Source organism: Lepidochelys kempii, chromosome 9, assembly GCF_965140265.1.
Source record: "Lepidochelys kempii isolate rLepKem1 chromosome 9, rLepKem1.hap2, whole genome shotgun sequence".
Classification (NCBI taxonomy): Eukaryota; Metazoa; Chordata; order Testudines; family Cheloniidae; genus Lepidochelys; species Lepidochelys kempii.
Window position 1 is genome coordinate 58,643,711 of NC_133264.1, and position 27,701 is coordinate 58,671,411.

General features: G+C 54.3%; 1 protein-coding gene across 4 annotated transcripts in view; it reads right to left on the reverse strand.

Annotated features, from left to right (window-relative positions):
• Positions 1-27,701, reverse strand: part of DGKK (diacylglycerol kinase kappa) — a 158,581-nt gene that overhangs the window by 20,711 nt on the left and 110,169 nt on the right. For all 4 annotated transcript variants that reach the window (XM_073360585.1, XM_073360586.1, XM_073360584.1 and 1 more), the window contains exons 10-21: positions 21,274-21,436; positions 20,102-20,210; positions 19,447-19,586; positions 18,771-18,852; positions 17,587-17,678; positions 16,635-16,734; positions 16,027-16,273; positions 7,496-7,597; positions 5,945-6,044; positions 4,250-4,357; positions 2,100-2,196; positions 1,072-1,179 (exon numbers count right to left, since the gene is read on the reverse strand). In XM_073360585.1, the coding sequence (XP_073216686.1) occupies positions 1,072-1,179; positions 2,100-2,196; positions 4,250-4,357; positions 5,945-6,044; positions 7,496-7,597; positions 16,027-16,273; positions 16,635-16,734; positions 17,587-17,678; positions 18,771-18,852; positions 19,447-19,586; positions 20,102-20,210; positions 21,274-21,436 (1,448 nt within the window). The remainder of the gene's footprint in view (positions 1-1,071; positions 1,180-2,099; positions 2,197-4,249; positions 4,358-5,944; positions 6,045-7,495; positions 7,598-16,026; positions 16,274-16,634; positions 16,735-17,586; positions 17,679-18,770; positions 18,853-19,446; positions 19,587-20,101; positions 20,211-21,273; positions 21,437-27,701) is intronic.

A 27,701-nucleotide genomic window follows, 5' to 3' on the forward strand; every position in this document is an offset into this window, starting at 1 on the left:
AGCGCCATGACAGCCACCGCCCTGGACCCCTCTTCACCACGCTCTGGGGTTCTCTATACAGCTGCGTGTCTGTCTGTCCGCCTGGGGCTCTCTGTGTCTGTCTGTCTGTCTATACAGCTGTGTGCATGTCTGTCCGTCCCTGGGTCTCTGTGTCTGTGTCTACACAGCTGTGTGCATGTCTGTCTGCCTGGGGGTCTCTGTGTGTGTCTGTCCATCCATGGGTCTCTGTGTCTGTCTGTCTATATCTAGGCTAAGTTCCATTTCTAGGGACTCTCCACCTGACCCCAGAGGATGGAGTGGCAGGGTAATGACAGCTGAGCCAGGGTGGGAGGTGGGTCCAGTTGCTGAGACAAGAAGGGGTGGAGGGAGGGGTGGAGGGAGGCCCTGGCAGAAAACCCCAGGGGAAGCTGCCACTGACCTGAGCTACCCACACAGCCACCCACAGGCGGAGTGGGAGTGGGGCACACAGACATGGCCCGGGGCTCCCCTAAGGGCTCTGGCCTCCTCACAAAGGGTCCTTGCAACCTCAGGCTTTTGGCCACAAACAACCCCTGGAGGTCAGGGCTGTGCACTGCAGCACAATGAGCTCGGGGTGTGCACATAAAAACAGAGCTCTACACTGCTCTAGCCCTTCGCAAAGGGAGTAGCCCCACTTCACAGATAGAGAAACCAAGGCACAGCAAGGGGATGTGAACCCCTAAGGCCACAAGGAGTCAGTAGTGGAGTCAGGCCTAGACTGCAGGCCTCCTGACCCCCAGCTCTCTCTGCTCTAGCTACTAGACAACAGTGCCTCCCAGTGAGAAAGACTCCCCACCTTTCCTCAAAACCACCCAGGTACACACTTCTGTCAGAATCAGGGCCTGAGCTAGATGGGCCCTGGGCTGATCCATCTGACGGGAGGTTGGAGACCAGACCAAGTGGACCCGGGGCAGATCTGTCTGGCAATTCTTTTGTCCCTAAATGGATACCAGGTCTCTTGTTACAGCTGCACTGAGGCATTTCACCTTCAGATTTACCATGGACACCATTAGCCAAAGAAGCCTCCAACTCCGCCCTGCAGCCAGCACTCACATTATCCTCCTTTGTGCCGCCCCAGAAGTTGATGCCACCAGCATAGCTGGGGATGTTGAGCACGGCAATCCCCTGCAAACTGGGCAAGGAGATGGTCACCCCGTCACACTGAAAGAGAAGATAAGGCAGGCTGAGATCTTCAGTGTGTGCCAGGCACCACCTGCCAGCCCAGCCGCACCTTCAGATCTGCCCGCAAAGCAGGCGTCAGGCAGGAACGCCAGCAAACTCCCGCATTTTGCTGTGAAACACAGTCCAGGCCTAAGAGAATTCAAGGAAGTCAGGGCAGTTGCGTGGGGCTGGTTTGCAGAAGCCACTGTCCATTGGAGCATCACCACTGTTTCAAGGCCCTGACCACACTTTAGCATTCAGTCCCTGCCCCCCCCAACAGAAAACAGGAAACACCCAGAGAATCGCCAGCCTGAACTCACTCAGGCCCCGTGCTGATCCCCCCATTGTGCCTCATTACCAAAGCAAACCCATGGTCCGATCCAACCCAAGCAGGGTCAGGATACTTGGTTTAAAAATAAAATGCAGGAGCCTTGTCTACACTAGGGCTCCCCCTGTTCGCACCACCAGGTGATGCTGTGCCGGGGTGAGCAATGGTGAGAAATCTATGCACACACCCCACCATGCACAGACACAACTGGAGAGTCCCCTGGCTTTCCTACGAATATCTGCTTGGGCTTTCAGTAACCTGCTTAGCACTGGGACTCAGTGCCTCTGCTTGGGCTCCGTCTTGCAAAGGAAGAAGTTTCCATGACACAAGCAAACACAAAGCAGGAGAAGAGATTGGCACTAAGGCAGAGGGACTGAGAAATGAGCATTGCTGTGGCCTGGCAGCCTAGCTTCTAGCTTTATCTGTGGCCCCCATTCCTACAGTATCTCAGCACCTAAACCCCAACGCCTGGCAGAGAACAGGGATCTATCCAGGAGCCCACGCATGTTCACTTAGCTGAACACACAAGCTCCTGCTCCTATGCTCCCCCAGTGATTTATGGCCCCCAGGCCAGGCCAGCACCTCTGATTACCTCCAGCTGGACTCGCTGCTCCAGGTTCTTGTAGGTCCTCTGCAGAAGCTCCTTGGTCCCCAGCACTCCATACCACATCATGTTCTTGGTGCGACTGCTGCAGTGGGGCAAGGGGAGAGAAACACACAGCTCTGAGTAGGTGCTTTAAATCCAGCCTGGGTACCTGTCTAACACAGATGCTCTAGCTCAGCCAGAAGTCCTGGGTGGGAAGTCACTGGCTGAGGGTCTCTGAGCTGAGTTGAGGACATGATCACAATGGTCCTGAAACTCATGGATCTGTGTTAAACCAGTCCTGCAGACAACTCCAAGCCCTGGTCACCACTGGCGCAATGGGCCACAGCCTCGTTACAGCAGTGCAATGAGACTGACTTTTAAATATGCAAATTAGACAACAGAGGAAGAGATTAAACTAATGACATGCATAGTAATTAACGGGCAACACAGACATTACAGGACCGGATTTGACAATCTAGTCCCATACCCTGTTTCTCACTAGCTGCTTCAAAGACAGGTGCAAGAACCTGATAGTGGCGAGGAATAACCTGCCCACAGTGGAAGCTGCTTCCCCCCAGGTCAAAGACTGGTTGATGTCCTGAAACAGGAGGGTTTGTAACCCTTGGTGTAAAACCCCATCCAATGTAACTGTCTATGTTCTCATTCTCCACAGCAATGTCTGATCCTTTTACTGAATCCTGCTAAGTGCTTCGCCTTCATGATATCCAGCGGCAGCAAGTTCCACAGGTTAATTATGTCTTATGTAAAAATATTTCCTCTTATCAATTTTTAATGTGTTACCTTGTAGTTTCACTGAATGTCTCTTTGAGTAGGAGAACAAGTAAACAGGGATGCCTGATTCGCTGCATCACTCAGCATTTTATAGAGCTGCTACTGCTATCCTCTCCAAATGAAATAGTGCCACTCTTTTGAGTCTCCCTCCATAAGGCAATGCTCTACAGCCCTCTTTATCCAGGAAGGCAGTGTGGCCTAGTGGATAGGACACTAGACTGGGACTCCAAAGACCTGTGCTCTATTCCTACCACTGGCCTGTTAAGTGACCTTGAGTAAGTTGCTTCTCATTCTGTGCCTCAGTTTCCCCATGTGTAGAATAGAGATAATAGCACTGCCTCCTTTGTAAAGAAATCTCTAGCTAAAAAGCACTGTATAACTCTTAGGTAGTATTGTTATTCAGCCATCATTTCATCCCTTCTTTTTCTGCTACACCCTTCCTGCTAGACATGCCATTCAAGGTAACTGAGTAGCAGGATTCAATTCCATCTCAGGATGTCCGGTGAGCTGAGCTCCTCTCCAGAGGTTTACATGTTCTTGCCACGACCCTCTGAGATGCTAGTAATACTTGATTGTTGTATGTTTACTCTAGATATATAGGATCTGATTTTGTGAAACTTCCGCTGGTTCCCACTGGCCTTTGTAAAATGGGATAATTATAATTACCCACCTCACAAGGGTTAATGTCCAGGAGCCTAATTAACAAATGTTTGCAGAGTATTAGAAGATGCTGGGATGAAGGGCATTGGTGCATGGCTCTTGTTAAACAAGCTGTTATTATTACCATGTGGCTGCATCTCCATTCAAGTCAGGCACCATAGACACCTTCAGCTAATCAGACATCCGGACTCATGTCAGAGCAGTGGAGGCTTCATGACAGATAAGGAGCAGCGTGACGCTCAGCCCAACAGCAGATCACTTAGGCTCTGTCTACACTACAGAATTCTGCCTGCATGGCTGTCAGCCAGGCGTGAAGAGGTGTGGTCTGACCAATGTAACTTGCCAGCACAAGCCTCTGGTGTAGACACAGCTAGACTGGCCACATATGCTTGTCCTGGTGTCACTGGTTTTACTCGGGGCGGCTGGAATAAGCTATGCTGGTGCAAGCACAGCTTGGCCAGTATAAGCTGTGTCCACACTAGGAGTGCTTTGCACTGGTATAGCCTTCCTTGTGTAGACCTGGCCAAAGACAGCCCCCACCCCCGCCCTCAGGTCGCTCCTGGAGTTGCATGCCCTGGGGCAGAGGGTGTCTTTATAGATGACTCCCTCATGAAATGGGAACTCAGCAATCAAGGACTTCTGACCTCTGCTCCTATCCTGAGGCACTCTCCATTTGAGGAAGGTAGAGGGGCTCTTTTGCCTACCTGCACTTTTTGGGGTGCTCGTCCCGTTTGTTGTTGAACTCCAGAGAGATTTTGGCATCCAGGCCTATGCCAAAGTAGTTATTCATGACGCATCTTTCGGAGAATTGTCTGAAAGCAGCAGATGGGGAAGGAGAGGTTTGGACACAGAACAATGCAGCAGTGATCATGGGGGTGGAACCGGGAAACGGCAGCAGAATGAAAATATCAGCCCCATTATTGAAACATCCGTATGAGAGTCCTTGAGATTTATTTTGGGTTTTGAAGGGGTTTTAGAATGTTAGCGACAATTGGAGCTTTGTGATTGGCTGTCAGTGATGTTACAGCCATGTCTGATTGGCTGTCAGTGATGTCATAGCCAAGTTTCTAGTCCCCATTAAACACAAAGGGTTGACATTACTGTGTGTAATAACCCCATTGCAAAATAATAATAGTGTGTCCCAGGCTAGGCCATTATTACATTTCTCAAGTTGGCAAAGCCAGGCAAACCTTCAGCTAGCCACGCCACAATCTATTACCATCTCCGCAAAAGATACTGTCTGCTCGTCTGGCATTGCTTAATGATACCAACCAGACGTGCTTTAGCCAAATAGATTGTTGGCTGACGACTCACAGACAATTTACTGATCTTAAACAGCCAGGGGCTGATTCTGGTCTCATTTATGCCAATTTTCCATGAATGTAATTCCATAAGCTTCAGTGGAGGGGCTCCAGATTTACACCAGTGCCAGAGGAGAATCAGACCCTGGCTTTTTAATTCAGTCATTGATTTAACAAGGATAGGTGAAGGAGCAGATTCCTGGTAATATCTTGTGAGGTTAAAGCGAGGAGAGTTAGGCAGGCTGTGTTGAGGACTCTGCTTTCACCAATCTGTATTGCGGGGACAGCACTCAGACATTGCAGTAATAGTCAGACAGACAGACAGAGAGACAGACACGTCTAAATGTTTTGGTTTTAATTAAATCCAGAATCTCTAAAATTGATCAATTCCAGCTAACAGATAATCAATTTTTTCCCCATAGGGGAGCTCACTGCATAACTCTGAGATCCCTTTGCAGATCCCAGCTTGAAGGTATTATACACCTACAGCTCCAGCAACAGCCACAGCGCCTGAAGCCCAGATGATGCACTCCACCAAGCTGGCTGGTCGCTGCATTCTGCACTAGTTGGCTTGCACAGGTAGAGCACATGGCTGTCACCCAGCCTCGGTGATGACAAAGTCATGGGTCACGGTGAGGAGGAGGGTGACCAAGTGTCAATTAGTGGTACTAGGGGAGACACACCTGGACCCTCAAGGAACAGGATGCTCTCAAACCAGAGGCTGCGAGCAGCCCCCTTCACCTTACTTTTGGCAGTGTGGAGAGAACCCCCCCACGCGCGAGAATGGAAAGTTCCACTGCAACACAAACCCCTCTTGTCAGCCAATCAGAATGAAGAGAGCCCTATATGAGACTCTCCGGGAAAGAGGAGGAAAACTGGCTGGTGAAAGGCTGATAATGATTGAGACTGAGGTTAAGGTCAAGTGTTGATAAAGGAGAAGCCATGTGTCCTTTGCAGCTTTTGGCAAGTCATTTCCTTACCTGGGCCTCAGTTCTCCTGTGTCAAATGGGAATAAGAGCCCTACCCTATGTCCCGGGGGGCAGCATCGGAGGCTTGGACATGCACTAGGGATTAACTTTGCCCAGAGCACGTACTCACATGGTGTTGGGATCCTCGGTGAAATGGATGGTGCTGAAGCTGTCAGGTCTATCCAGGAGGATGGACGACGTAGTGGAGGTCACCGTACCACGCCGGGAACCTGGACAAAGGGGAGATGCTCTTTAGTAGCCAGCAGCGCCCCTGCCCTTAACAAGCGTATACCCTGCATCCTACCCCTACCCTGCCTTCCTGAGCCCCCAACACCGCACCAAGAGGCCCCTTAACTGCTGAGTGCAGAGGGGACCCCAATGGGGCACTCTGCTAAGCACTTTGCATGCTGCCACTTTAAATGGAACATGCCCCTAGTGGTGAGTGCTAGGTGTGGCCCTACACACCCGGATTATGGGCAGGTCAGATGACATGATTTGTAAATCCCTTGCAAAGGGCCTGGACATTTTGTCTCCTGATTATCTGCACTCAATTCTCCCTTCTCACCCTGCTTTGATAATGGAGGGTGCAATACACACTGCGCTCCTTCCCTACCACCAGCGGGGGTCAGGGCATGGGGGGTTTGTTAGCCACTTAAATTGGCTTTGGATCAGGCCCTCAGTCAACAGAAGACCTTCCATTGACCTCAATCAGCTTTGGATCAGGCTCCTACTGCTCTCCTGCCAGCAGGGGGAGCCCCAGGTATTATTGATTTCCAGCACACACACTGATGGCTCAAGGTGGGGCCCCGCACCCCTGCCCCATTCCAGAGAGTTGGACTCCTCTGCTATGGTCCCTGCAGGACACGACCATGGATGCCAGGTTTGTATAATTTTTGGTCGTGCCCAGAACAGGTCCAAGTTCTGCCCCAGGCCATGTCTCTGGGAAGAGCTAGATGAACAGGGTTAAGGGGGACAAGGCTGGGGCCACACCCGGGGATGGGTGCGGGGCAGGCAGCTGGGACCCCAGGCCCACATTCCTGAATATTGGTGGAGCACGGGCACCATGGGCACATATAACTTGCTGCCTATGGACATGGCCTGTCAGTCTGTCAGAGCCTCCACAGCCCCCCGCACACAGCTGGTCAATTTCCCTTGGAACGCCCAGGCCAGGATCCCTCTGCAGCCTCCAGCCAGTGCCCACAATGCCAAGGCCTGACTGTCCAAACATCACCAGCTCTGAGACACCCAATGGTGGGCATGGGCGTAGCTTGGGCAGACGACGTGTGCAATCCCACGGCACACTCACATCACACATGGCCCTAGCATTCTGATGGCTGGAAATCTCCAGGCTTATCCTGGTTTGGCCTGTCTGCTGTGCTCTGAGACTGGTGCTAAACACATTGCTCCAGGCACTGTGCAGGTAGCAAAGGTGAGCCCAAGACCGATTCCCCCAGCCAGTTACACAACAGCAACCAGGATTCCTTCTCACAGTCACAGATGCACTGTAGTACGTAGCTGGGGAGCCTCCACTTTGGAAAACGGGGCCCCTTTAATCTGTGTATTTGCCACCCCCAGTCCTGCCTTGGTTCCAGCTTCTCCAATCACTTTAAATAACGAATGACGTGGAAGAGTCCATGATCCTGAACGGGGAGTGGGCTGCATGAACCAGCCGGAGCCTTACCAAGGATTTCGGTCTCTTTGCTGAACTCTTCCAAGCTGTCCTTCTTGCCGGAAGCCGTGATGCTCCGATAAGCTTGAGTCTGCTTGTTCTGCTCATCCACAGCTACACGGGAACAGGCAAGGCATGCAATGTAAAGCCAACTGTAGGGGTATGGCTACACAGCAGTGTCAGCCCAGGGTTCATGGGACTCAAGTCAGCCGATCCATGTCAGGGAACCCTGGGCTGGAGCATCTACACTGCATTTTAACCCTAGGTTAAGGATTTGCTGACCCATGCTCAAACCTAAGGCTCTGGCACCCAAGTGCGCAGACCCAAGTCAAAGTAACCATATCCCAGAGTTCCTACTGCCCCCCACCCTGTTGAAACTCTAGCCCTAGGAACATGGTGCACTGTGGGAAAACTCTACTGCCCTGCCTATTTCCCAATTGTGACATGATACTGATGGGACTCAGAAACACATAATGACTCCTGTGGTGGCTGTCCCGGGAGCACACAGCCGTGTGAGAAGGCTTTATTCTGAACTGCCCCTAACCCGAGAACTGGGTTCCCCACTGGGCTGAGTCACATGGGCAGGAAAATGCCCAGGACAGGTGCCTGTTCTAAAGGTAACTAGGGCACCCAGCTCCAGGGCTGCCAGACTGCACCATGGGCTGGTCAATAACAGGATTTTTCTTGGGCTGGTTTTTATTTATTGTTGTCTGTTGTTTTGAATGGAGGTGTCCGAGGAAGAACACACACCCCCAGCCTGGCTGCTGCCGGCTGCGGAGCGGTCAAGGGCATCCCCTGGGCTTGGGATGCAGGGTGCTCCAGCATCCTTGGGATCCCTTAGCCCTGCCCCCGCCGCACACGGGCGGCAGGGATAAGGGATCCCTGGGAGGCTGTGGGGAAGTTTTGGAGCTGGCTTACACTCTCTCACCTGACAGTGCATGCAGCCCGGGCATACCTGCAAACACAGCCCCGGGGGGGTGGGGAGGCCTTAGGGGAAGGGACAGAGAGCAGAGCAGGACTAAGCGGCTGCCCTGCAGGGAGGGGGAGCAGCAGAGCTCCCGGCTCAGCAGGGCTGGGGCAGGGATGACCCTCGATACCCTGGCACCCAGGAGCTGCCTCCCACCAGTCAGCTTTGCTCCCTGCTCTGAGTAAGCTCCTCACAGCAGTGAGGAGGAGCCGGAGCAGGCAAGGGGAGTGGGCTTGGCCAGGCAGTAGTGGTGCTTCCAGCATCTGCACTGGCTGCCTGCAGCGCTGCTCCTCTGCTGCCAGGAACTCTAGGGTAGATCCGGAGGTCTTCCAGGACCCGAGTCAAGCCGTGTGCACAGGAAAGTAATAGGGCTCGGACACTAGGTCCCAGCTTAACACGGGCTCGGACCCTCCAGCCCTGCAGTCCATGCCCTAGCTTAGCACCTAGGTTAGCATGGATGCAAGGGGGGTTAGACTTGAGCCCAGGCTTACATTGCTGTCTAGACATACCCTAGGGATGCCCAGCCAGCACCTGGATGCACCGATGCCTCCCCAGCTCACTGCTGATGAGTCTGACCCTTGTAGGTGTTTCTACTCCCAAAGACCCAGGCGGTCCGGCATATGCTCTAGCATGATGAGAAGTTCACAGGGCAGACAGAACCATCCAGGAGATGGGGATGCCTGCTCTTTGGGCTTCTTCCTGTACCCCAGGTGCCAGGACCTGTGACCCACCAGCCAGGAGCAATGCCGCTGGCATTCAGGGATGCTGCTCCTGGATTAGCCACCAGGGTGCGCTCCCTGACTTTTATTAGAGTCACCTCTGAGTAATTCACTCTGGTGACTCAGTGTCCCAACTTCACTGAGGGGGAAACTGAGGCACAGAAGGGTCCAGGCCAAAATGATCAGCAGGGCCCTATGCTGTGAGGTGCCTCTGTTTTGGGCATCCTGCCTGGCCACATCTGGCTTGATTTTTGGAAGTGCTGAGCATTAAAAAAAAAATAGTTACCTATTTTTGAGCAGGGGGTTGGACTAGATGACCTTCTGGGGTCCCTTCCAACCCTGATATTCTATGATTCTATGATTTTTCGTAACTGTTGTTCTTCGAGATGTGTTGCTCGTGTCCATTCCATAATAGGTGTGTGCGTGCCCACATGCGCAGTCATCAAAGATTTCTGCCTTAGCAATACCCGTAGGGCCGGCTTTGGCACCCCCTGGAGTGCTGCACTCATGCGTCTGTATATCAGGCGCTGCCAACCCTACACCCTCTCAGTTCCTTCTGGCCAACAACTCCGACAGAGGGGCAGGAGGGCGGGGAATGGAATGGACACAACCTGCATCTCGAAGAACCACCGTTACAAATGGTAGATAACCATTTTTTCTTCTTTGAGTACTTTCTCATGTCTATTCCAGTCTAGGTGACTCAAAAGCAGAATCAACGGAGGTGGGCTTTGAGCTCACGGTCTTGCAGCTTGTAGCACAGCTCTCCCAAACCTAGCAACATCTCGAGCCTGCTGGGTCAGCACGTAGTGTGATGCAAACGTGTGGACGAATGACCAGGTGGTGGCCCAACAGATCTCTTGGATTAGCACTTGTGCCAGGAAGACTGCTGATGACGCCTGCACCCTACTCGAATGAGCCATCACGATCACCAGTAGGGGCACCTTTGCCAACTCGTAGCAGTAGCAGATGCAGGCTGTGATCGAAGATGAGATTCTCTGGACAGACACTGGGTGACCTTTCATTCTGGCAGTGACAGCAACAAACAACCGCATTGATTTATGGAACGGCCTTGTTCTATCAATGTAGAAGGCCAGCGCCCGTCTGACATCCAGGGTATGCAGCCTGCGCTTGTCATCCGTCATATGAGGCTTTGGACAAAGGACTGGTAAGTAAATATCTTGACCAGTGTGGAACTGGGAGGCAGCCTTGGGCAGAAAGGCTGGGTGCAGATGCAGCTGGCCTTCGTCCTTACAGAAGGCCTTATATGGCAGCTCCGACATGAGCGCCCTGAACTTGGACACCCTGCAGGCCGAAGTTATGGTGACCAAGAAGACAGATCTTCCAGGAGAGAAGAAGAAGACAGCAGGAAGCCAGAGGTTTGAAGGGGTGACCCATGAGCCTCGACAGCACAAGATTCAGGTCCCAAGGGGGAACTGGGTCCCAGACATGCAGGTAAAGGCACTCCAGACATTTCAAGAACTGCGCCATCATGGGATGGGCGAAGACCGACCAGCCTTGAAATGGAGGAATGCCAAAACGGTCGCCAGGCAGATGGAAGATAGCGGACAGGCCTGGGAGCTTACGGTAAAGTAAATAGCCCAGGATGTCCTGCAGCGGGTACTGCAGCAGGAATGTGCCGGTCCGAGGACCAACACGTGAACCACTTCCACTTTGCCACATAGGTAGTCCTGGTGGAGGGTTTCCTGCTTCCCAGCAGGACCTGTTGGACACTAGCAGAGCACTCCTGCTCATCCATACTTAGCCAAGCAACAGCCAAGCTGCCAAGTGCAGCAATGACAGGTTCAGGTGCAGCAAGTTGCCGTGGTTCTGGGACAGCAGATCCGTCCGAAGAGGTAGCTGCAACAGGGTGGCTGCCGAAAGACTCAGCAGCATGCCAAACTAGTGCTGACAAGGCCATGCTGGGGCTATGAGGATAACAGACGCTCTGTCTTGCTTCACCTTTAGCAGGATCTTGTGGATCAATGGTACTGGTAGGAAGGCGTATATCAGTGCTCCCAACCACAGGATCAGGAAGGTGTCTGACAGTGAGCCCTTGTCCTTACCCTGCAGAGAACACAACACGTGGTACTTCCTGTTCTGTCTGGACACAAAACAGGTCCACCTGGGCAGTCCCCCACATGTGGAAGATGAGGCTGACCACCTCTGGATGGAGCGACCATTTGTGGCAAGACAAAGTCCTGCTGAGCCAATCCGCCAAAACGTTCTTGGCTCTAAGCAGGTGGGCAGCCACCAAATAAATGTTGCACTGCCCACAGAAGTCCCAGAGGCTGAGCGCCTCCATACAAAGGGCCAAAGACCTGGCGTCCCCCTGTCTGTTGATGTAAGACATCGTGGCTGTATTGTCCATCAGGACCTGTACCACCCTGCCCTTCAGGTGGGGCAAAAACACCTGGCAGGCCAGGCGAACAGCTCTGAGCTTTCTGATGTTGATATGAAGGGCTAGATCATTTTGTAGCCAGCAGCCCTGGGTGTTGAGCTCACACAGGTGGTGTCCCCAGCCCAGATCCGACGCGTCCAAGACCAAGGTGAGCATTGGAGACGGGGTCACGAAGGGAATCACCTGCAGCACCAACTCTGGATTCAGCCACCAATTCAGGGACGAGAGGACATGACTCAGCACTGTGACCACTCGGTCCAAGGTGTGTCTGCTGGAGATATAAACCAAGGCCAGCCACCTTTGCAAAGGCTGCTAATGAAGTCAAGCATGGCTGACCACGTATATGCATGCGGCCACGTGGCCTATTAATCGCAGGCATGTGAGGGCCGTGGTGAGCAGATGGCTCTTTATGTGGGCGATCAAGTCCAACATGGCCTGAAAACACACTTCCAGAAGGAAGACACTGGACAATGTGGAGTTGAGAATCACTCCAATAAACATTATGCGTTGAACGAGTGTTAATGTGGACTTCTCTGTGTTTATTAACAGGCCCAGATCGTTGCAGATGGACTGCACCAGATCGAGGCTCCGTTGCACCTGTTCTGAAGACCTGCCCTTGATGAGCCAGTCATTGAGCTATGGGAAGATCTGGACCCTTTGATGTCTCAGGTAAGCCGGTACCAGTGCCACGCATTTCCTGAACACCCTGGAGGCCAAAGGGTAGCGCTGTGAACTGGAAGTGACGCCTGGCCATTATGAAACGCAGGAAACACCTGTGTCCCGGGAATATGGAGACATGAAAGTAAGCGTCCTTTAAGTCAAAAGCAGCGTATCAGTCCCCTGGATCCAGGGAAGGGATGATGGAGGCCAGGGAGACCATGTGGAACTTCAACTTCTTGAGAGACTTGTTGAGGCCACGCAGATCCGGGATAGGTCTGAGGCCCCCTTTGGCCTTCGGGATTAGGAAATAACATGAATAGAATCCTCTTCCTTCCATGTCCTGAGGAACCTCCTCTATAGCCTCCAAGCCCAGGAGCTTCTCGACCTCCTAAACAAGGAGTTGCTCGTGAGAAAGGTCCCTGAAGAGGGATGGGAAAGTGGCAGGGGAGGGGCGGCCAAGAATTGCAGAGTATAGCCCCAAGGCACTATGTCCTGGACCCAGCAGACTGATGTAACCTGCGACCAGGCTGAGTGGTAGGGGAAAAGGCAGTCAAGGAAAGGCAGGTAGGGTCCAGTTGGCTGATAGGGGGCGTCACTCTCATCCCTCAAAATGATTGCTTCTGTCCCCCTGGGTGTTTGGCGGCCCAGGCTGGTCTGGTGAACGGGAGGAAGAAAGGAGACAATGACTAAAACCAGTGTCCCTTCTCCTCGTAGGTCCCTGACAAGGCTGCCAGGGCCTTGGCGGCGGCTATGGCTGAAAGGGCTTCCTGGCTGATTGAGGCATGTGCATGCCCGACGAGCGAAGGGTAGTCCTGGTGTCCTTCAACCCATGCAGCCTGGCATCCATTTAATCTGAGAACAGACCAACTCCGTCAAAACGGAGATCCTGGATTGAGGCCTTCATCTCCTGGGAGAGGCCTGCAGTCTAGAGCCAGGAACTACACTGCACAACCACTGCTGATGCGACCACCCTTGCTGCTGAATCTGCCGTGTCCCATGCCTTCCGCAGGGAACATCTGGCTGCTGCTGTGCCCTTCTCCACCAGCATGCCCAACTCCTGGGCCAGACCCTGAAGGAGGGATTCCTGGAACTTTTTAAGACTATCCTGAAGATTAAATTGTACTGGACTAGCAGGGCCTGATTGTTTGCCATCCAGAATTGTAGGCTGGGGGCGGAATACATTTTTCTCCCGAATAAATCGAGTTTTTTGTCCTCTTTGTCTTTGGGAGTGGAAGAGGTGGGGACCTGTCTGTCCTTCTCGTTGGCCACAGACACAACCAGCAAGCCCTGGGGTGGGTGGGTATAAAGGTATTTGAAACTTTTGGCCAGCACAAAGTACTTTTTCTCTGCCCATTTTGAGGTGGCAGGGATGGAGGAGGGGGTCTGCCACAGGGTTTTGGAGATCTTGAGGACTCTGTCATGTATGGGCAGGGCAACGCGGGTGAGCGTAGAGGCCGAGAGGACATTGAAGAGGGTGTCCCCTCATATCCCACCATCTCCTGCACCTCAAGCCCCAAGTTCTCGGCCACGTGCCAGAGTTAGGGCTTGATGCTCCCTGAAGTCATCTGGTGAGCTAGCTCTAAAAGGTCCGGTGACCCCCTTGTCCAGGGACAACGAGGAAGACTGGACCACAGATGGAGGTGCGGGGGTCTTGCCCACAGTCGAAGAAGGAGACTTGGGGGTGGGCACAGGTTCCTCCGCCCCGACCTCAGAACAGGCTTCCGGTACCGGGCCAGGTGGGGCTGCCGACCAATGCTTCAACATGGCCACCAAGGAAGGGGGCATTGTCATAACCGGTATGCCACACACACTCCAATATGGCCACTATGTTGGCCACTGGCTGTGCTGCCACTACGATGCCGCAAACAAGGAAGCGGATTCCGGTGCTCAATCACGCCGATGGGACCTGGGCGATGGGCTGAACTGGCCTTCTGTACCAGAGGAACCACCTTCCAGCTACCAGCGAGGAGCCATTGATGTCTGCGTTTGTTTACTGGTCATGACTTCCAGTGACCGGTGACCTGGTGTAATTGACCGGTGACTGTACTGGGGAGAGTGGTACCGGTGCCAAGGAGACTGGTGCCAAGACGGGGAACATTCCCACCGTGCCGGTGATCAGGACTGACGCCTGGAGGATGACTGGTGAGACAGTGAGCAGTGCTGGGAATAGTAGGGGAAGTGTCGACCCCGTGCCAGTGAGTAGCGCCAGGAATCTGGATGCCAGCCTGGGTGACCGACAATGCGACTCGGACCTGCACCTGGATTCTCGACGCAGCAGAGAAGATTGATGTCTTCTGTCTGGCAACTGACGGTGTTCCCCTATCCCCTGAGGGGTCTTAACGGTGAGCTTGCCTTCTTGGGGAACCTTAGCCGGGTCCTGCAGCACCAGGGTCATCATCAGAGCAGGTGGAGACCTGTGCTCTCTCTGCACCTGGGGAGCCTGCGATGATGACAGTGCAGGCAGAGGTATGGGTCCCATATCACTCCCAGGAGTTGGTGGCGGACCTTTAAGGGGGCTGGGAGCCTCAACAGGGGAGGCACGATTGCATGGCTCCAGAGTAGCCTGGTGGGCAGGCCCGGGTCCCTTGGTAGGTGATCCCTGGGCCTTCTTGTTTGGCGCCGGGGAATGCTTGTTGGCCTTCCTCTTCGGCACTGGCGATGGCAAACAGTGCCAGGAGGAGCCAGGTGCCAGCGATGCACTGCACACAGAGGCTGAGGCGCTCAGTGTGACCTGCCTGGATGGCTCGGAAGACAGACAGAGGGCAGACTCCATCTGGAGAGTACTGAGGCGGATATCCCATTGTTTCTGGGTGTGAGGCCAAAAGTTTTTGCAGATCCGGCATCGCTTCTTAACGTGTGACTCCCCCAAGCACTTAAGGAAGCTGCTATGGGGGTCATTCACAGGCATAGACCTGCTGTAGTCTGAGCAGGGCTTAAACCTGGGAGACCAGGGCATGCCCCGCCTGGGGCAAAGTCCCCACTGGGACCCTAACTTAACTAACTAACTACTTAACACTACTATATGCAAACTATATACAAAGGCACTAAGGTCCAAAGTTTGAAAGGAGAAACCACTAGCTCTTGCTAAGCAGGAAAGGCGCTTGACTGACCACCACAGGCAGTAAGAAGAAACTGACAGGGTGTATGGTTGGTGGTGCCTTATATACCACGGCATGAGCGCAGCACTTAAGGGGGCGACACAGCCAGCCCTATGGGTTCCGCTAAGGCAAAGATCTCCAACAACCGCGCACGTGGGCGTGCACACCTAGAATGGAATTGACATGAGCTAGCACTCGAAGAACTCCCTTTGAGTGAACCTAGCATCACGGTGAGCCAGGTCCTGGGTCTCTCCAGCTTGGCTCCTCAGAATGAAAGGACTCAGAATCAGTGACAAACGGGGGCTTTGCCTTGCCTTTCCCAGGTCACCAGCAGGATCAGGACTGGCACATGGCTCCCAGCCCCTGGATCTATGCACTGTGCCATGCTGCTAGTCAATGTACCTGTTAGGGGTCAGCAAGTGCCTGGAGGGGGTCTCTGTACCCTGCCTGGACACTGGGTCCTTGGCCCCTGGCATGCCCAATGCCCTGGAGGCCAGCGAGGAGCTGATAAAGTACTGAGCCTTGCAGCAAGTAGTGTCTGCATGATAGTGGAGGACTGATCCTCCCAGCAGAGCCCTCCGCATAAGGGGGCCAGCCATGGAATGTGAAATGGATGGGGAAGGCCAGGGACCTTGCAGAGGCCTTGAGTCTGGCTGACCCCCGACACTGCAGTCCCTTCCTGCCTCGCCCGGGCTCCTTACCTTTCTCTGCCTGCTCAATGATCTGCCGGAGGGCCTTCTTGAGGCTGTTGGCTCTCAGCATTAGCTGCTCCTTGGATTTGAAGATCCTGGGCACAGGGCTTGGGTTGAAGCTGCCCCCCCTGCTGCTCTCCTTGGCCTCAGGGCCGGTTGGGGCAGTCTGCGTGCTCCCCTCGGGGACAACGATTGCCTGTGATTCATCGTTCAGCTCCCGCACCAGGGAGTCCAGCTTCTCGTTCAGCATCGCACACTGCAAGAGAGAAGTTAGTCATCCCAGGGGAGTGGACCGCGGTAAGGCCAGGGCGTTTGCTGGCACTCAGCCACAGGCTGGTCCCAGGGGAGGGCGCTGGGGGGGGTCACAGCTAGCATGGCACAGCACATGGCTGCTGCTCCATGGCATGGCTCATGGGAACATCCTCTCAGTGGTAGAGCATTCTGAAGGCGGTCCCAGGCAATGGATTAATCCATGCTGTGAACCCCATGGAGAACCCAAAGGCTTAAATCCAGCGATTGCCAAGACTGCAGCTGCCTGCAACACTGACTGTCTGCCACAGGGGGGCGCTAGTGTCCCAACAAGCATCCCCACCAGGCCATGCCCCGCCAGAACTTACCTTCCGAGCCATGGTGTCAGCCTCCTGCTTGTTCTCGATGGCCCTCTCATAGGCCTTGCCAACCTCAGCCACAAAGTTGTTCACCGTTCCGCACAGGAACCTGCCAGAGAGAGCAGCGTCCGGGGGCAGAGTCCGGGTGAGACAGGAACCCCTGCGCTGGGGCTCCTTCCCAGACCCCTCCCCACACAGTTGGGCACAGTGCCTCTGGAATGCTGCTCCTCCATTAGCCAGCAAAGGGCGCTCTCCAGCCCCACGAGGGAGGCCCCCACCTCTGGGCCCAGCTGTGCCGCCCTGCAGCAAGCACAGCAGCGTTTGGTGCTGGTGAGAGCCTAGCACCCTGACATCACCCACGGCCAGGCAGCCAACCATACTCTGGCCGGGCCCCTGGGACGTACCTCTTGCTGATGCAAACTGCAGCTGTCCAGGATTGCGTGGCTCAGACACATGGGATGGGCTGTGATGCCCTTCACCATTTGGGCCCAGCATGGAGCCAAAGGCACTAGCGGCTGAAGGCTGCTTGGAGCCCTGTGTGCAATGATTTGGGGGCCTCAATACAAGCTCCCTGGCCCGGATCCTCAGAGGTACTCGGCGCCTCACTCGCATTGATTTCAAGACCTATGAAGATCTGGGACCCATCAGCCACATCACAAAACCACCCCCTCATTGGCACAGTTCTGCCCCGTTGGCACTGCCAGCAGAAGCCGAGGGGCAGGATGAGCCACAGACCCCCAGCTCCCTCGTAGCCCTCGGAGTAAGCCCACCAGACCTGGCTCCGGCAGGCCAGCAAGGTGGGGGAAGCTTGGCTTGCTACTGTCCGTGCTCACTGGCCTGGGGATGGGCAGAGGGCACCTGGGGAGGTGCATGCCTGATCCCTGCCACCCTTGGCCTGCCCACAGCATCAGGTGGGGGCGGCTCTGATTGGGGTGACCCTCATCAGCCAAAGCCCCCTTACTTTGCAGAAGAAATCACAACCGAGTGCTTGTCGGATTCCAGGATCTTGGCCAGGTGGAAAGCCACGGAGTCGGCGTAGTGAGAGATCTGGGCCTGCGGGACATGGAGGGAACAAGGGCACTCTCTGAGCAACAGCAGCAGCACTCCTGGTGCCCTCCCTGGATCCTCCTGGGTCAGCCACACTAGAAAACTGCAGGGCTGAGCAAGCCCCTGCAGCTGTAGGGGAGCAGGGCTCAGTGCCTAAAGCACCGGACTGGGAGTTAGGCTGTACTCCTGACTAGCTGTGTGACCCTGAGCAAGTCACAGCCCCACTCTGTGCCTCAGTTTCCCCATCCTGCTCCACTCTGATTCTCTGAATGCCTGGGGACATCTGGAACCTGCCAATCCATCATTTCCTCTTCTGTTGGCATTCAGAACTGCACCAAAGACCAGCTCCCCTGCAACGGGGCTAAGTGGAGTGCAGATAGCCCAGATTTCCAACTACCCCTTTTAGGGGTGCAGCTGCATGCGCGGTGGGATTGTGAAGCTTCATTGCTTCAAGACTGTGAAATGCTTAGAGCTCCTCAGGTGGGACAGGCTGCGGGAGGGGAGAGGATCGGGGTGCGTGCTATTACATGGCAGTCGAGTGCACGCTCTAGTGTGTGGTTACAAACCCTGCGTTCGTTCGCACACGCCCTTGGGGCAGTGGCAGCACTGAGTGCCAGAGCCTGCTGCAAACCAACAGCAGGGAAGTGCTTGGAAATCAGACCCTACGCTCACACTGCATGCATGGCGCTGCAAAGGCTCCGGTACCAGACTGTCTGAAGAGCTGACAGGCTACCGAAACCAGATGGAGGGAAGGGAAATTGAGGCGCAGAGAGGGGAAGGTCACCCAGCAGCCAGAGACAGAAACTAAACTCAGGTCTGCTGACTCCCAGTGCAGTGCAGTGATCTATCCACTAGGACACACAGTTTCTCTTGCCACCGCCCCCCTTGTATAGACTGTGCCACAGAGCCAGTTACCTCAGGCCCTGGGTGCTGCCATGTGCAAGCTGCTTTCCCCCTCCATCCCCATGCTCAGGTAGCAGACATGTATAGGCAGGGGTCTGAACGCAGGAGTTGATGTTCCATGCCCCAAACTCATCTGGGCTATGCTGCCACTCCAGCCCCACCCCCCACGCTGGACAGGCAACAGAGCAGCTGTACCTGGATACAGGAATCCCCATTCTCCTCCTCTTTGATGGCAGGGGGCGACTGCTTGGGCGCCTCGTAGGTCAAGACACTCCATCTGGAGGGAAGGCAAAGACAAGATGCTTGTTGCCGGGGCTCAACCTTTGCCAAGCCATGGCCTGGCAGCCAGCCCTGCCCGGAAACCCAGGGCGGCCCCTTTGAGATGAAGGCAGGCACTGGGCCATGGTGGGGCAGGGATCTGCAGGGAGATGGGCCCCCCCGCATAGGACGCAGAGTGGGGCTTCAGAAAGCCAGGGCAACAGGAGATGGCAACCGCAAGTCAGGGGCGTGGGAGGTGACTCTCGTCTCAGTCCTGGCCAGGCCCTGGTGTCTGAAAGGAGTGGGGAAGGTCAGCTATTGGGACTGGCAGCCCAGATAGACCTGTGTCCAGTCTCCGAGAGCAGCCAGACACAGAGGAAGACGCCCTGCAGTAGGTGGCTACGGGACAACCTGCTGCCTGGGAGATGTGGCTGAAAATGCAGGCGCACGATGGCAGACTCAGGGTGACGCCTGACCTCAGAGCCCTTCCCAGGGAGTGCCCACCCAGATTAAGCTTGTTCTCTTACCCATTTGGAATACTGAGAGTGAAGCCCCCTTCCTGGCCCAGGGCAGGAGTGAGGTCTGCCCAGCCCACAGCCTTGCCCCTGCTCACCTGTCCAGCATCTTGGTGCTGGCCCGCTCCAGCTTCTCCAGGACCTGCAGCAGCTGGGTATCATCATCACAGAGACTGCCCCAACCCAGCACCCGTGCCAGGTCATTGCCCGTCCCCAGCGGCAGGACACCAAGCTGGCACTGCCATGGTAAGGAAAGAATTGTGAGCACAGGGCAGCCCCCAATCTGAGAGCCCAGCCAAAAGCTATGGGCATGGGGTGCCGTGTCCAATGGACCCATCCCTTGCAGGATCCCCTCCACACCCTGGGGATCTCTCTGATGGGCGTGGGCAGGATCTCAGCTCACACTCTGATTAGTACCAGTGACACTCAGAAGGGGGGGTCACTGGGGGTGTCCCGGCAATGGGCACAGCTGGCACTTTGGGACGTTGCTGGAATGCGCTGCAGGCCCCTACCCAAACAAACCCAGAGCACACCTGGCACCTGCATATGTCTGGCCCTGGTGACACACATCTAGCCCATGCCAGCCCCACCAGCGCTGCCATTGTGCGATAGTTCTGGAAATGTAGCTCCTGGCTGCCAGGGCTTAGCACACGCCCCCGAGCCAGCTTTTCACTACTGCCAAGACCCAAGGGGGCGGGGGCAGCCCTCAGAGACACTGAGACGGGGGGAGGCAGCAGACAGACTCCTCCTCACTTGCTTGTGCAATCCCAGTGCATCGATTTCGGAGAGAACCCAGCCCACGCTGCCATCTCCCCCACAGACCAGGATCCGGAAGGTGGAGAACTTCTGGAAGAGCCGCAGGCTGGCAAGGGACACACAAAGAGGAGCAGGAGTCAGGGCTAAACGGGGTCCCAGATACATGCCTCAGCTCAGCTCCCTCCAAGGAAGGCCCCGGCCTTTTCCCTCCCCCTGAGGGACAGCAGAGCTCACTCAAGCAGGGGTAACAGTCAGTGGTACGTCTAGACCCATGGCTGGCCCAGGTCAGTTGACTCGGGCTTGCAGAGCTAGGCCTGTGAGGATAAAAAATTGCAGGATAGGTGCTTGGGCTCAGGCTGGAGCCAGGCTGAGAGCCCGCGGTGGGAGGATCTCAGAGTCCAGACATCTGCAGTGTTCTTTGGAGCCCAGCCAGCCCGACGTACTGGCCCAGGCTCTGGGACTCGTGATCTGGGTTTACCATCCAATCCAAACAGCTCGGCCTCATCTAATTCAGAGCATTAAGGGTTGGAGACCCAGTTCAGCCCCTTACAGAGCAGGTGGGAGCTGCTGAGCTTTCAGTTTGGCCCATCTTTATGAGGCCCTCCCAGCTACGGGGTCATATGGGGTGCTCCTGGCTGGGTGGATGGAGTCATGTGTCTCTAGGATCTGAGCAGCTTCCTCGTTTTCCCTGGCCCCCAGGTAGATCAAAGAACAAAGGGAGGGAAGGGACGCACTGTCTCATGGGATGTGAGGCCTGGCACTGCTGGTGTGAGCGCATGGGGGGGGGGGGTCAGGCTGCAGGGGCACTGCAGGAGCAAGTGTAGGGAGTGGACGGGGCTTCAGGGGGCACTGTGGGCATGAGCATAGGGGAAATTGGCTGGGTGGCCGGGGTTGCTGTGGGTATGAGTGTAGGAAATTGGCCGGGTGGCAGGGGATGCCATCGGGCAGCAGGGAGCACTGTGGAGTGGGCTGGGCGGCATGGGGTTCTATGGGTGTGAGTGCAGGGAGGGGGCCGGGCAGCAGGGGGCGCCGTGGGTATGAGCACAGGGAGAGGGCTGGGCAGCAGGGGGCGCCATGGGCGGGAGCACAGGGAGGGAGCCGGGCAGCAGGGGGCACTGTGGGCGTGAGTGCAGGGAGAGGGCTGGGCGGCAGAGGGCGCTGTCGCTTACCCGAGGTGAGGGCCCCCGTTCATCAGGTCAAAGACTTGCGCCGGGTTGAGGAACTGCTTGAACTTGCGCAGGAACTTCACACCCTGGTTGTCGCCGCTCTTGGAGTTGACGAAGGCCAGCAGCGGGCTGGAGCAGGACGAGGGGCAGGTGGCCTTCCAGAAGCCTGAGGAAAAGCCGAGTGCCCCAGTGAGCAGTGCAATAGCCTGGGGTTGGATCCAAGTCCCTGCTCTGCAACCAACTGCCTATGTAACCCTGGGTAAGTCACTTAGCCTCAGGGCCTCCGTCCCACCTGTGCAATGGGGACAACAGTGCTGCCCTGCCTCAGAGGGTGTGAGTATAGAGACTGTGAGGGGTTTAGAGCCTGTGGCAATGGGGGCCAGGGAAATACTACAAAGAGCTGCTTTGCAATAGGCCGCGGGGAAGGGGGTGTAGAGGAGTGCCTTCACTTGGCCTTTCAGGGCAACAGCTTGGGGAGATTTTGGCTGAAGTACCTGGCAGATTCCCAGTCTCAGTCCCGTGTGACACGCAGGAATGTACACAACAAATGCTACTAATAACCCCATCTTTCGGCTCGGGGAGGGTCAAAACCAAAGTCTCTGGCCCCAGACTTGATAGAGTAATGCAGCTCCCATGTGCAACACGACCCCACCTACTCTTCACAGCTGGAATCATTGTGGGCAGGGTCTGCGTGTGTGCAGCGGATCCCATTCAGAGCCACTGGCTGCTGCCCCAGTGTACTAACAATGACGGATGGGAAGGGAGATTGGCACGATAGCAGCAGTGCCCGGGATGGAGCTGGAGATGAACCATACAGGGAAACCTATGTTAACCCCTTGACATATGTGACATCCGGATACTATGGGGGGAAGTGCCACAGAAACAGGGACACACAGAACACTGCTGTTAAATTCTTTCCTAGTGCATTCTGGGGCTGATCTTGTTGCTGCTGACTCTAATGGAAATAGGATCAGCACCCCTTCTTAATGGACACTTATTCCACACTTGGATGTACGCCATGTTCTTCCCCAGATACACTGCCCACCTTATTAAGGTCTGGCCCTGGCAATGCATGCGTGCTTGGCCCTTAGGTCTGATTCAGGAAGCATCCCTATTCAGGAAGGGCATTGTGATAAATGAAGCGGGGTAGGGGGGTAAGCCCCTTTTATGGACATACAGCATGCCAGCCAGCCAGTGGCAAGTATTCATTTTTAAAAAGAAAAGGAGTACTTGTGGCACCTTAGAGACTAACCAATTTATTTGAGCATGAGCTGCATCCGATGAAGTGAGCTGTAGCTCACGAAAGTTCATGCTCAAATAAATTGGTTAGTCTCTAAGGTGCCACAAGTACTCCTTTTCTTTTTGCGAATACAGACTAACACGGCTGTTACTCTGAAACCTATTAATTTTTAAAATCCTTGCGGGCCCCCACCTTCTGCACTCAAAGTGCCAGAGTGGGAATTCAGCCTTGACAGGCTTTAAAACACATGCTCATTGTTAAGCACAAGCTTAAAACCCATTGCAGTCAACTTTAAGTAGATACAGTTAACTTTAAGCATGTGTATAAGTGCTGTCCTGAATCGGGGCCATGCTGCAGAAGGCACAAGTAGAGGCAGTCTGACCAAGGGTGGGATCTGGGGATGGAGTGTGGAAATCAGGAAAGGCTGCTGGGTGTGTGGCTGGAAAACAGCCCTTGTTTTCTGCAGGCAGGAGCAAATCCCTGGTGGGGTTTTTGCTGCAAGGCAGTCAGGGCTCAGCAGAGGACGCATAGCGTTAGCTGAGCAAAGCACTGACTGTTAAGTAAACACCAGATGAACAATCTGGGAGCCCACAAAGGATTTACAATCAGTGCAACGCTTTTAAAGAAATTAAATTGGAAATGAAATCTGCTAATGGATCAGGGCTGGCACCGCTACAGAGAGGGATCGATAGCTGGCCTGGAGCCCGCAGCCACTTCCACTGCACTTGGCCATGGAATTGCTTTCTTTTGCTGCTCTTCTCATGAGAGGCCCAGATCTGCATTCTGCGCAGGGCGTGCTGGAGTGCTGCACAGTGCCCAGTGTGATGCACGCTGCTGGGAAGGGCTGTCAGCTTCACTCTCTGCTCTGCCCAGTGCTGTTTCCAGAAAGGAAGCGGGCTTCCTGTGCCAGCTCTGGAGCACAGCTTTGTGACTATGCAGACTCACATCCAGTAAGTGTGCATGTCTTCTGGGAGAGATAGATATGGGTGTGACACCAATGACCTGACAACGCTAGCTAGAGGGAGGGATTCAGCTGTGAAGGTTTTCCCTTCACTCTACCAATGCACATCAATCCCAACCCACAGCTCCACAGCCTACTCCAGCCCTGGGCTCCCCATACAACTCTGCTGCTGCAACCTACGCCCTCATACTATTCCAGTCCTGGGCCCGCATAGCTCCGGGTTCTACATCACCAGGAGATAAGAATACCTCAATAACTAGCTATGGTGACTTTCCAAGAAGCATTGTTTCCCCCAGTTATGATGACTGGATCTAAGGCACCATGAGATGGCATGGTCCAAACCATGCGGTCACTTGGTAATTTGGGCACAACCAAACAATATTCATTTCAATACATCCAAATGTAAAGTCACCCATACTTACAGGATGGGGGTTCTATTCTGGGAAATGGCTACTTTGAAAAAGACTTGGAGGTCATACTGGATAACCAGCTGGACATGAGTGCCAAGTGTCATGCTGTAGCCAAAAGGACTGTAAGATCTTTTATTCCTGAGGGCATTCCGTGCCAAAAAATTAAAAATTCTGCGCACAATATTTTAAAATTCTGCAAATTTTATTTGTCAAATAAATGTGGAGGCTCCAGCATGGCATTGGAGAGCACAGGCCACTGGCTGTACAGAGGTGGGAGATCACTGTGAAGCTCCCCCCCACCCCGAAACACGGACTCAGCGGTGAGGCTGCACCCAACCCTGACACAGCACAAGGACCGGGCCTGCCCCAGAAACACCCCAGGGTCCTGCCCTTCCATGTGTGCAAAGGTGTGGGCAGGCAGGCTCAGCAAGGTAGGATCCATGGGTGGAGGAGCTTAGTGTGGGAGGATCCAGGTGTGGGTTGAGAGGGTTCTGTGGGGCAGGGATCTGGGTTCGAGGCGGGATCCGGGTGCGAGGGGGGATCTGGGTGCACAGGTAATGGGACTCTGCAGAAGGATCCAGGTGAAGGTGGTTGGGACTCAGCAGCGGGGAGGTCTGTATGTGGGGAGGATAGAAATCGGCAGAGGGGTGGGGTGGGATGGGGATCCAGGTGCAGCTGGTTGGGGCTTGGTAGGGTGGGGAGCCAAGTGCTGGTTACTCATTGGGATGGTCTAGGTGAAGGAGAGTGGGATTTGTCAGGGGGTGTTCCGGGTGAGGCTCAGTGTGGGGGTCTGAGTATGAGGGGGTCTGGATGCACAGAGGTTGGATAGATGGGAGACCAGCTGCATGTACAGTGACCCCTCCCCCTGCAGCTGAGGAGCAATAGGTGCAGGAAGCGAAGCAGGAGGGGGCAGGAGTTTGCAGAGCTTCTTACAGCCAGGGTGAGAAATCTGGGTGGGTGTCTGACACGGCTCCGGATGCCGTGCAGGGGAAGAGGAAGTCCCGTCCCCCCCCAACCGAACCAGGACTAGTAGCTGAGCCCAGCGCAGGGTAGGAGCCACCAGCTGGGTCTTCCCCAGTCCTGCCCTCTGCCCCACAGTGATTTAGAATCATAGAATCATAGAATATCAGGGTTGGAAGGGACCTCAGAAGGTCATCTAGTCCAACCCCCTGCTCGAAGCAGGACCAATTCCCAGTTAAATCATCCCAGCCAGGGCTTTGTCAAGCCTGACCTTAAAAACCTCTAAGGAAGGAGATTCTACCACCTCCCTAGGTAACGCATTCCAGTGTTTCACCACCCTCTTAGTGAAAAAGTTTTTCCTAATATCCAATCTAAACCTCCCCCACTGCAACTTGAGACCATTACTCCTCGTTCTGTCATCTGCTACCATTGAGAACAGTCTAGAGCCATCCTCTTTGGAACCCCCTTTCAGGTAGTTGAAAGCAGCTATCAAATCCTCCCTCATTCTTCTCTTCTGCAGGCTAAACAATCCCAGCTCCCTCAGCCTCTCCTCATAAGTCATGTGTTCCAGTCCCCTAATCATTTTTGTTGCCCTTCGCTGGACTCTCTCCAATTTATCCATTTACCTCTCTGCCAGCTGCCCTGGGCACCCGAAACATACTGCTGAGACAGGTCATATGAGGGTCATAAAGTCATTTTTCTGCAGGGAAGCAAAGAAATCTGTGGGCGACATACTCTGCACATGCGCAGTGGCACAGAATTCCCCCAGGAGTAATCTTTCGATGTATAAACAGGGGGATTGTGATTAGGAGAAGAGAAGTGATTTTACCTCTGTATTAGGCACCACTGCTGGAATATTGTGTCCTGTTCTGGTGTCCTCAATCCAAGAAGGATGGTGATAAATTGGACTGAGTTCAGAGAAGAGCCACGAGAATGGCTAAAGGATTGGAAAATATGCTCAATATATTTAACAAAGAGAAGGCTAAGACCTGACTTGCTCATGGTTTATAAGTATTTACATGGAGAACAAAAAATAGAAAATAGATTCTTCAGTCTAGCAGACGAAAGTATAACAAGATCCAATGGCTGGAAGTTCAAGCGAGACAAATTCAGAATGGAACTAGGCATACATTTTTAACAGTCAGGGAGATTAACCACTGGAACAAATTGCCAAGGGTCATGGTGGATTCTCCATCACTGGCCATTTCTAAATCAAGATTGGAAGTTTTTCTAAAAGATGTGCTTTTGTTCAAACAGGAACAGAAAGTTCTCTGGCCTGTGCTATCCAGGAGATCTGACTTGATGGTCATAGTGCTCCCTTCTGGCCTTGGAATATATGAAAGAATGCTAGGGTTGCCAGGTGCCCAGTTTTCAACCAGAAAGTCTGGTCAAAAAGGGGACCTGACAGTGTCCAGTCAGGTGAACTGACTGTACACAGAAAGTCCGGTTACTGCGGGCGGGGGAGGAGCTGGGTCATCACCCGAGCCAGCCCCTACTAAGCTGGGGCCACCTCCTACCTGCGTCGGGCAGCTGCAGCTCCCAGCCCCAGCTCCATAAAAGAGTCCCTCCCAACCCAGGCAGCGGGGAGGTGGGGGAGAGAGGGGAAAAGCAGCAAGCGACAGGGAGGGAAGGGGGAATAGGAGCGAATGCGGGGCAGGGCCTTGAGGGGAAGAGGAGGGGCAGGGGTGGTGCCTCAGGGAGTAGAGGTGGGGCAAGAGAGGTTCCAGAACTCCTGTTAAGAGTGTTCGGCTTTAAAATATTACCAAGTTGGCAACCCTAAATAATGCATGAAAATGAGTGACAGCTCAGAACAAACAAGCACACGTCCCTCACCAATAACTGGTGGAGGCCCTCAAGAGCCAGAGATGCAGGCAAGTATTCCCATGAGATTTCACCCAAGTACCTTTGTATAATAGCCGCATTCAAGAAAGCGTCTGCAGCTTGCCCAGAATGCGCTCCTGAGAAATCAAGTCTCTGTAGCTCTCCTGTCACATTTCTGAGCTTGTCAACTCTACCCACCTTGTGCCTCCTGCCTTCCCCAGGCACTGCTAAGCATCTGCTACATCCAGAGAACAAATTAATCGGATGTGAGAATCAAACCACCAGGAGATGCTGAGTCAGTGTGTAGGTTGCAAGCGGAAGAGCCAGATTATCTGAACCACCCAGAAAATTGCAGGGTGTGGGGAAGCAGGAAGAGAAATCTCGCTGTGATATTTGAAATCTAATTGGATCCACCATAGGTTCTGGTAAGGGGTTGGAGAGACAGTACTAACCTCACAGAGACCTCCATAAGCTGGGAGCTAGGTGGCACAGTGCCAAGCACAGCTGGGGATGAGGAAGAAGAAAGAAGGTTTAGTCTTTGTGGAATGCCAGTTTGGTGCCCTGTTTGGTGAGAGGGCTCGGTTCAGAGGGGCAGTCCCAGGCAGACACCCAGAGGGCACAGGACAAATGAAACCACCTACAAGGCCCTGAAAGGAGACACAGGCACCTGCAGTCGGAGCGAGTAAGGGCTGAGGCGGAGGGAGAAACCTGCAGTCCCCAGAGGGGAAGGAAAGGCGTGTGGAGGTGATAGAGGGGAAGAATGAATCCATGGGCCATCCCTAGTTTCGGCAAGAAGAGCCATGAAAGAAGAATCCAGGAGAGCCCCTGGGGAAGGCAGGGAGCAATGAGTGCGACGAGGTGGCAATGTGTGTTTGATGCTCTAGGAAAGAGGAGAAAGGAGACCCCGGGTCTTGTAATCCAAACACCACAGCTGTGATTTGGCCCATGAGACCAAGGCAATGAAACTGAGTGAGCCGGTATCACTGTCCAAGCTGTGCGTGAGTTAAACCCAACCCCAACAGAGGTGCTGAAAAAGACT